Source organism: Aspergillus eucalypticola (genome assembly GCF_003184535.1).
Source record: "Aspergillus eucalypticola CBS 122712 chromosome Unknown BO83scaffold_61, whole genome shotgun sequence".
NCBI lineage: Eukaryota > Fungi > Ascomycota > Eurotiomycetes > Eurotiales > Aspergillaceae > Aspergillus > Aspergillus eucalypticola.
Window position 1 is genome coordinate 1 of NW_020290335.1, and position 11,723 is coordinate 11,723.

The following is an 11,723-nucleotide window of genomic DNA, read 5'->3' on the forward strand; positions in this document are numbered from 1 at the left end:
TTATGGATTTTATAAATAGATTATATTGAAAAAATTAGTTATTAATTTAATATAACTAAGTAAAAATCACTGAAAACATCTTATATTATAAATCTTTAAAAATTAAGTAAATTAAACCACGCAAATCCTGCTGAAACTGAATTATATCAGCAAAAAATCAAATTTTTATTATATACAGCTATAATTTTATAATTAAATATTATAAAGCCAGTACAGATACTTAGTAAATATTTATTAGATTTATTACTAAAGTATTAAAATACTGTAAACTATATAATATCTTATTTATATAAATTAAGATATCTCTGTATTGAATATTTAAATTAAACAGATAAAATAAGCCTAATTTTTTAAATAATTAGTAATATAGTATTTATAGATAATATAAATAGAACCAGCTCAGAGGTTTATATAAGTAAACTTCTTAATAAATTAACAAACTAGATATTAAGAAAATAAAAAACAGTAATTTTATTTATTATAAAAATTAAATTTCTATTTCTTATCTAAGCTAGTAAATAATTTTTATAATAAACTTAAATTTTTAAAATTATTTAATTTGACTCAGACCAACCTATTTGTATTTATTATAATAATATATAAATTATATAAATTTTGATAAATCTATATTTACTATACTATATAAAATTCAAGCACGTGGATATTCATAAAAATTAATTAAAATAATAAATTAATATAAATTAATTTAAAATAAAATAAATTCCAATTAATAAAATACCTGCAGACAGATTAACCAAGCAGTTTAATAATTAAGAATTTTAAAAATTTTTTTATTATTTAAATATGAAAAATATTGAAGACCTAATTTAAATAAATTAATAAAATTAACCAAATTAATAATTTTATATACATGTAAATTTGAGAAGATATATCAGCTGGAAATTATTTTTATCTTATTAATTAAATTCTTATTTATTTATATGAAAACCCTCATTTCCATGAATATCCAGAATTATTATATATTTTATATAAAATTATATAGAATACCCAATACTCATGGAACAGATTAGATTTATTTTCTAAAATCCTGATATTTTCTCTTTTACATGTAATTCTTATATTATTTTAATTAGTTAATTATGATTTCTTTGTTTCCTGACTAAATTAATAATTTATGATCCTGATCTAGATCCATTCACTACAGACAGTGAATTAAAAATAAATAGAATCTATATCTTTTTATTTAAAATATTTGGACTAAGTCTTCTAAGTTATCTAAGTTATTTAATTTATTTATTACTTATTTCAGGATTTATTTCTTTTTTATTTTAGCAGTAGGATTATTTTTCTTTAATAAGTTTATTAATTATACTTATCTTTATATATTTTATAAATTAATATCTAGTTTCCTATTTAGGACTAGTATCACGTGATCTGATTATATTATTATTTTATGATTACTACCTGACCGTACCTCCTTTGGTCAAGTGATTGAAGAGATATTATTACCTTTATATTAGATCTTTCTGTACCAGACCGCCTACCCTTTTCGGCCTAGTAACCCTGAGTCATCTGACCCTTCCACATTTCCCCCTAGGAAGATCCCGACAGAAATTAATTTATAACTAATTTCTGGAACAAATTCTATACAATCTTAAAACAAAAACTAAATAAAAGCTTTATAATGATATGTTATATGTAGATTAATAAATAAAATAATGATTTTTTAATCAAAATACAGTGCAGAGCTTATATTATTTATAATCATTTTTATCCTGCATAAATTTACTGAACTATTATTATTCATGATAAAAAAATTATAAATTCAAAGTATCATTAAATATTTTCTGTAAATTTTTTCTTATATATAATAACCTAGAATTAAATACATAGATATATAGAATATTATTTATAGAATAAAATAGATCTGGCTCTTTATTAGGAAAAATATTGAAAAATTCTAAAATCAATAAATAAACTTTTGTTATTATCTAGAAAACTTTAATATCAGTAATAAAATCTTTTCTAATATAAAAAGTTTATACTATAATTCAATTTTTATAGAAGCTTTTAGATAATCAATATAAGCCGGTTTTAATTGTTAATAAGATAAGAAAAATATAAATATATCTAGTCTTTTACTTTGAGAAATTATATTTATAAATTTTATGGATCTCATTGATTTAGATTTGGAGTACTACTATTTTTATTAAATTTAATAATTAAATTAATAAAGGAACTAAAAGAGATAATAAGTAGTGTACTATATTATAACTATTTTTAGTATAGAATTGAATAATCTGTTTTAATTAAATAGACTATATATAACATTCAGCTAAGTGCTAAGAATATTTTATTTATGTAATTTTTTATTAGATATATTATTTATCCTGGATTTATTATATCATTATTACAGTAGCTGGCTCCCACTAAGACAGATAAATTTATACTAAATCTTAAAGATAATAAAATACTCCTGGCTAAGGATAACTAGTCTAAAAAATATTGATATTAGAATAAGTGATACAATTAAGATATATAATATAATTATTCTTTATTTATGATATGTAATATTATTTTATTTTGTATGTTTACTTTATTTATTATTATTATTTTCATAAAACTTTTATTGTCTTTTCCCGCCTCTCTCATGTTCACTGTGCCAGTTTAAATATATGGAATAAGATATATTTAATTAACTCTCACAATAGTTTTTTATATAAAATATAAATCATATATTCTTCCCATACAAACCACTATTCAAATAAGAAAACAAAGAAAAATATATTAAACAGATACTTTTATGAAATAATAAAATATATAAGTAAGCTATTTTTATGTAAAAAAAAGTAATATAAGTTATATTAGAAATAATCATTACTAAATAAGCAGGCTAGTATAGTAATGTATTAAATATAAGATTTTAGAAAGGAAAAACCAAAAGAATTAATTATATGATTCATTATTATGTAAGTTAATATATTTTAATATTTGTATTAACAGATCTTGCTATAATGTTCTTTCCATTATAAAGAATTTTTTTAAATGATAAATATATTAGTTACCTTATCAAAGCTAGTTCTGAAAATATTATATAAGAATGAAATAATAGTCTTATTATTAATATTCTTGTATATAAACTAATCATACTTCTAATATATCAAATATATCATAAGATCTTAATAAATCATAGAGGATCTAGTAGACTAACAAATTATATAATAAATATAATAAATCATTCTAAGGCTTTAATATTAGAATGTTCACTCGATATATGGACCTGTACTAAATATAAAATTCTTATTAATACAAATATAACTTAAAGATCAATTACTTTTATATAAATTATTCTAGTATTATCAGTTACAAAATTAATCAAGGATCTATATAAAATAAGAGAACAGTTAGTCCAATATATCATATATCTATGAATATAATATATAAATATATATATAAGAATTCCTAAATACCCTGTGAATACCAAAGAAGAATATGGAAATTTAAATTAATTAATCTAGTCTGCAATACAGTGTGATTTATTATATTGATTTGGATTTAAACTAGTTAATATTTTTATTAAATAAAGATCCTAGAGAATAATAATAATAATAGTAAACTATGGCAAGAAATATTAATATAAAAATAATTATTATATAATTAAATAAATATTATATTCTCCCGGTAATAAGTATAATTGAAAAATAGAACCTCATATACTTATATAAATATATACATTTATATAACAAAGACTTAATATTCCTGATTTATATATAAAATAACAGACTAGATATTAAAAGATTAGAGAGCTGTAACTATTTATATTATATAAATATCTTTATACATATATATATATTATGTGATTATATAAAAAAGATTTTTCTGAATTATTCTAGCAGTAATATCTAACTGCTAGATTAATATTATCTGTTAGTTATATATCTATTACTTTGTATAATAAAGAAATATTTCATATAGCTGTTTGTCACGTGTCTGTAGATTAGCTATGATCGATAATATTTTTAAGAAATACTATTGTCTTCTATGAGCCAGGTCAAAAGAATTATTAATTTAAAGTAACTGAGAATACTTTGATATGTTTGTAAGAAATTCTCGTATTCTTATAAAAACATGTTTATAAGGCTTTTAGAGGTTAAAATTCTTGAAAAGTTATAATTAACTGTTTACATTAATTTTCCAGTATTTTTAATATTGTGTAGCTATAATATCATAAAGATTACTAGAAGAATTATAGTCTTAAGTAATTAAACTAATTATATATAAGAATTCACAGGTTTAAGTGAACATTTTATTAAATAATATTTAGTAATTTTAAATATATTCAGAAGAATGATAATAGATATAAATTTTTAGATGTCTTTCTAAACTTTCTAAATATTATAATTATATTTATAGAGAGGGTAGTAAGGATTCTTATTTAATTATAATTATGAAAGATCTTACAGAGACCAAAGATATACTATATATTTATAACAAACTAAATTAAACGGATCAAGTTTTTATAATATGAAAACTATATCTTGATATTTTTATGTATTATATCTGACTCTATATTATACTTATATTTAAGAATGATGAGAAATTAATTTTTATTAGTTTCTAGATTATACATGTTTAACTAGCTTGATAAAATATATATAAAGAATAATAGTATTAATTTATTAGTTGGGTTTTATAAAGACCTTAATTCCGGCTAAGCTAGAGCCTCCGATATAAGACTTGGAATTATATATACATAAAATAATAATATAGTAGTTTAATTACTCTAATATAGAAATTAAGATTTAATCAATTAGTTTAATAAGAGTATTGCTATCTATGGAGATCTCAAAATCTTGAACTATAAAATTATAATTGAATAAATTTTTCAGGTAATAATATACTATATATATAAATAACTTTTGAATTAAAGCTTTGGGTATAAATATAATATTCAGATACTATGAATATATTATCATTCTTATTGATATAGATATTAATATAATAAAAAGAAGTAATTTCTTAAAATTCTAATATAAACTAGTTGAATACTTATTTATCATTAATATAATTAAGAGATTATTATGCTGACAGATATTATATATATAAATTAAATTATTAAAAGTACTATCTAGAAGGACTATTTAATTATAGCAATAATAAGATATAATGATAATTAAATTATCAGCTGGGCTATGTATGCGGGAATCTTGCTTAATGATAATAATTTTGATATTTATAATATTATAGAATATACTAATCTTAATTATAGATTATAATATTAAGATTATAAATATATTTATTTATATTATTACAAGCTCCCGTCCTGCGTGTATTATATAAAAAAATTTAAGAATATTAGTTACTTCTATAAGATTAGTATCGATAAAGATTATATATATCATATTCTTGATTATATATATAAATGTAAGAAAAACATGTCTAGAAATAATAAAGAACTTTAGTTCATGTTATTGGATTTTCCATTAATTCTTTGATTAATTATTATATAAAAGATGAAATCGTCTAGTAAATTATTTAATACTATTATCATAAATATATAAGATATTATTTTATATAGTTGAGGACTCAGTTCCTTATATTATATAAAGTAATTCTGCTTAGAGATTGAGAAAGAAATTGATAATTATTCAGAATAATAATCATAAATTTCATTAGAAGTAATCTCTATCAAACTGCAGGGAGTACAATTGATTTTGAAAAATGCATATAATCTTTAATATTCCTACTAGAAGATACATACCTTTATTAAAACTAATAATAATAATTATAAATAAGTATATTATAACTTAATATATTATAAGCTAACCACTAGAAAGGTTTTCTAATTATGATATATATTTTTAAGAAGATATAAAATTTTAATATAATTTATTTTAAAAATATATTTAAGAAATTATTCTAAAATCATTTTTTAGTTAGCAAGAAATAAACCTGAAGATATAGTTTATTTAGTATTAATTTAAATTTTTGATATTCTGATCTTTCGGGGCCGGGGTATAGGCGATAAAATTATTTATAAATATGATGATATTTATAATCCTGAGCTGCAGAAAAGTATTTAATAATAGAAATCTTGTGTCAGATTATAAGTATTTATAATAAGTGTCTAATTATCAGTAATTTAACTTATATTATCTGATATACTTCATATTAGACTATAATTACTATAATCCTGAAATAAAAATCCTATTTAATTTAATTATGAAATAAAATGTCAGTCTGGAACTACTACTCTTTACAAAGTTATGAGATTATTATTAATCTTATATAAATTCATCCTGTTGCTTACAGATTAGCTGAATAATTATTAATCTTATAAGAATTAATAATAAGATATTAACTATAAACTAATATTAATCTAATTTTTTAATTTATTAAGATCTATGCAACGGAACAGTAAAATAAATTATTATTAATTAAAATTTATTTTAAGAGATTCAACTGTGTAATCAAATTATTCTATTATTATTATATTTTATCTTTTATTAGTACTTACAGAGATAGCTAGTGAGATAATTATATAAGAAATTATTATTCTATAGTCTTACAAGATATAATTAATAAGATTCTTAAAATTATCATTACTGTATGCTTTAGCTAATTAATTAAATATTATTAATTTTTATTACAGAAGTATATAAAGAATTATATCTATAAATTATATTATATCCTTCAGAAAAGACCCACATTATCTAATAAAATAAATATTCTATTATAATTTTCCCGATTCTTAATATGTCTGGAATTTGAAATAATATTTTACTTTATATTTATTATATAATATTTGAAAATAATAAATATCTTTAGTATTTATTAATTAGATTCAAAGCTTTCTTAGTAACTAATATTTTTAATTATTATTATATTAGAGGATATCTGTGCGAAATATTAGATTATAATTGATATTCAATAAACTTTACTGTTTTTATATTCTATTTATCTCATAATACTAATTTATTCAGCAATAAAAATAAAATTGATAGTAATTAACTTAGTACAGCTAGCAGAGATAATTTATTAGTAGAATATGTATATTCTTACCTGTGGTCTTATTATCTGTAATAATTATTCTTAATCTTAATATATATATGTAAGTATACTGAGTAATCAAAATAAATGTGTATATTAAATTCTTATTTATTAGATACAGTCTGATCTATCTGGCCAGATAATATATTGTTATATTTATTATTTTTACATTTTATATTATAGAACTCGATTAATTATTTTATATATAAAATCTTTAGATAACAATCCTTTAATTAAATATTAATTTTGCTTTTAATCTATCAGGAAAGAGCTATTTAAAGTATTCATAAATCAAAAATTAATCTAGTTTACTATTTTTAATTACTAATTTTATAAGAAAAATATTTATCTTAAATCTCTAATATGTATATATACACAGTAGTTCTAATTTTTCAGTTTTTATATATTTGATGTATATAATGTATATAGAAAATTAAGAGATCTTCCAGAAGACAGTATCTGATAATAAAGTTTTCAAAGATATTTAAATAATATATACTTTATCAAATTACTAGAACTTTCAATATGATATTTTATTTAATTTTGAAGATCTGTCTTTATATTATATATTTTATTTTATTTTTTAATGAATTATTAAAGATAACTGTTTACAGATACTAGTATTATAATTGTATCAAATATTTTATAATATAACTAACAGCTAATTATAAGAAAGAATTATAAAAGTTAATATTCCTATTTGTAAAGACTTGAAATAAACCTTAAATTCTAAATAAAAATCATATAAATTTATTTAATTTTAAAGTTAATAATTTTATAATAAGCTTCTTACATGGAGCCTGCTGTACATATAACTTATAAATAAAAAAATATTTAAACAGGATTAATAATTTAAGATTTTTTCAAATTTATACAGATATTAACAGCTATGAAGATAATATCAATATAATAATAATTATAAATTTTTCTACTGTCAACCGCCTTATAGGCTTTCATATAATATATAGAATATATAAAGATATTAATTAGTATTAGTATATTCCTAGCTCTTATATTTATATTTTATATATTAAATTAATAACTCTGGTCATGATTTTTCTTATAATATAAAATTCTTTATTTCTAGAAATATATAAAGTTATTTTTATTAATAACTAGATTATTGTCTAGATTTGTACTTATTTTTTTAGCTGTTATTAATTAAGTAACATATTCTATAGATATTATTATAAGACTTGACTGCTTTTAATATCTTATCTGAAAAGTACTTTTCTCATAAGCTTTTATTATAAAGAGATTTCTTGTACTAAGTACACTGATCATCTTACTAAAAGTAATATTTAATAAGCTAATCCTTCTCTCAGTATATTATATAAATTTTAAACTTTAATTAATAACATATAAAAAATCTAGTAAATAAAAAATCTATATAATGTTTTATATATAAAGAATCTTCAAAAATCTATTTTCAAGATATTAGTCCCACATGCAAGTATATATTAAATATAAAATCTTTTTTTAATAAAAATTGGAATTAGAAAAATTACTTTCAAAATATTATTAAACTTATAGAATTATAAGAATAACTAGATATTTATACAGTATTGAAGAAAATCCAGTTTAATATATTATATTTTTAGATATATAATACTCAGGTGTACATAGAAGTATTTATATATTCTATAAATAATTATTACTAAATATTAAAGATTACATCTACTAGTCTAGCCCGTGAAATAATATGATTTATTATTATAGAATTAATCTTAGACTAATTCAGGGTCCCACTAAACAAGATACTAGGAAAATGAAATAATAATATTTTTACTTTTTATAGAATAATAATAAATTATCTTTCTACAAAATTATAGTATTATTGAATAATATTTCTATTTTTTATATATTTATTTTAAAAATGATATTCTCTCTGCCGGCCATACAGAGCATACCATAATAAAAGTATTCTTGTAAATTAATTAATATCATAACTAAACACGTCTTATATTCTCCTGATAATAAGTAGATTTAATAATAAGGTTTTAGAAATTATATATATATAAATTAAAATTAATATCCCCAGATCTACATAAGAATGTTAAGGTAAATAAATATAAAAGATCTTAAACAATGAAAAGTAATTCATATATATAGATATTATATAATCTTAAATATAAATAATCTTATTAATATAATAGAATAATCTACCTATCAGAAGTAACATTATCAGGATAATATATTATAATAATTATAATGATTATAAGATTATTAATGGCAGTTCTATATCTTCCTGATATCTATAAGATACTGATTCCTTTACTTCTAGAAGTCTACTAATTCCTTAAAAAATCAGTCTCTTTTATAGATATAGGCTACCTTTGTAATTATCAAAGAATTCTATGAGATTTAATAGCTAATTTCTTATCTAGTTAACACTTTAATTTTAATAAGTGAATTTTATTATATTCTGATCTTTCTCTTTTAATTACTTAAGAAAAATATTACTATATTAAAATAGTAAAATGTCAGAGTTAATCAGTAATTAAATTAATATAAAATTATTATTGAATACTATTCCTACTATTAAAGAGTATAATAACCTAGAAAATATAATTATCAACTAAAGTAGGCTAATGATTTACAATAAAGGATAAATCATTTCTAAAAAATTATCCTTGTAGTAAAATTTTATTACAATATTTCTAGTTATTCTCTAAATCAGATAAAGAAAAAAAGAAATTAAATTTACTAATATTTCTTGCTTTAGATTAAGCTTTAATCTTTAAAAGTATCAGGAATAGATTACTGATCTAGAATATAAATTTTAAAAAGTTTTTAAGAAAAATTTATCACAGAACAAGATTATTATTATGATTAATTATATAGATCTAGTATACAGATATAGATTATACTATTTTATTAATAATAAAATGCCAGACGAAAAACAATTTTCTAAAAAATAATAATTTTAATTTAAAGATTAGATCCTTACCTTGATTAGAGATATTATGATATTATAATTAAATATTATAGCTCAGTTTAAATAAATATATTAATAATATAACCAGAACCTGAGAGAGTTTTAAATCTATTCTAATATCTTAAAATAATACTTTTTCTGTTAAGCTGAGGAAGAAAAAGTTTTATTTCATTTTATTAAGCTTTTTCTAGATCTAAATTATTATATTTAGAAATATATTCTACATCTGCCCGAGGAACAAGAGAAAATAGTAATTATTATTATTTATTATTATAAATTCTGGAATAAGAGGGATAAATATAAATAAAAATAAATTAATATAATTATTACAAGTCATGAGAAGAATTTTAAAATTTTAATTATAAATTGATTCTAGACAATGTCTTCAATCATAAGAAAGATTTTAAAAATAAATAGTAATTAATTATATTATTTTATATATAAAAATATTTGATATCTTGCAGATTATTATTCTATTAAAAATAAAAAAAATTTAATTTATTAAAGTCTACTTATTCCTCTCAGATTTAGAGAGAAAAGTAAAAAGTCAAAATAATTTTTATAATTTTAATTTTTTCATTTTTAAAAAAAGATTATTTATTTATTTTATATTTCTATTCATATTTAAAATGATCTTGAAATCTTTATAGACCTTAACAATGATATTAAACTAATTATTATCAGTTAAAAATTTATTATAATATACTATTTCTAACATGCTCTAGTTATTATTCCTAAAATTAAAATTATTAATCAAGTCTTAATTTCTATTTATAATATATAAAGTATTTCTATTACTACTACTGATTTATAAGAGAGTATCTGTATTTTAAAATAATATTATATAAAAATTAATATAGTCTCCTGACTTGAAAAATGTCTAATTCTATAATTAATACTTTATTTTTAGAATTTATATATCAACTTATCGCTCTGTAATTACTAGTAATAGTTAATATTATTTATTTTATTTTTCTATTATCTAATTTACTAGAGCAATTTAAAATCAAGTTATAATATATATTATTATCAGATTTTCTGAAAACATTTAATTATTATTTATCTTTAAATCCTGAACTAATACTAATCAAATTTGAGAATTCTAAAATATATTTTTTATAAATTTATCTAATAATTACTATTCTATGGCCCTGTGGATTATGCTATTAATTTTAAAATTAATAGAATATTTTTATATAATTTAATATATTTTCTCTCGGAGACTAAGTTTAAGATCTTAGAAAATTATATTAATAATAATATTAAATTAAAAATATATTTATTTTTTTAAACGCTCCGCTAGGGCTCCTATTCTATTTACTTTTAAGAAAAATAATAATTTATACTTCTATAAAGATTATAAGAGTCTTAATAAGATTTTTGTGAAGAATTATTATTCTCTATCTCTGATTTTAGAAATCTTAGATAGGATTTCTGGTAATGAATATCTTTTTAAATATAATATTAATAATGTCTATTACTGAATCTATATTAAAAAATAATATTCTATATAAAATATAGCTATTTTAAATATAGAGTTATACTATTTAAATTAATAAATACTCCGGTAATCTTTAAATATCATATATATATTATATATATAAACTTTTTAATAACTTCTACATATTATATGTAAATAATGTTTTTATTATATATTTAAATAAAAAGTCCCATATAAAATATATTTATTAAATATAAGAAAGACTTTAGAAGACTTAACTCTATAATAAATTATTTCTTATTAGTCTCATGTTGAATTCCTAGGATATAATAA

At 18.4% G+C, this 11,723-nt stretch overlaps 1 protein-coding gene across 1 annotated transcript; it reads left to right on the forward strand.

The window, feature by feature from the left end:
* Window positions 1-11,223: 11,223 nt before the first annotated feature.
* Window positions 11,224-11,433, forward strand: BO83DRAFT_327483 (uncharacterized protein; the record flags this gene model as incomplete). The annotated part of the gene is made up of 1 exon (XM_025528089.1): window positions 11,224-11,433. A coding segment is annotated over one exon (210 nt), but the record flags the coding sequence as incomplete, so codon positions are not given.
* Between the last annotated feature and the right edge of the window lie 290 nt (window positions 11,434-11,723).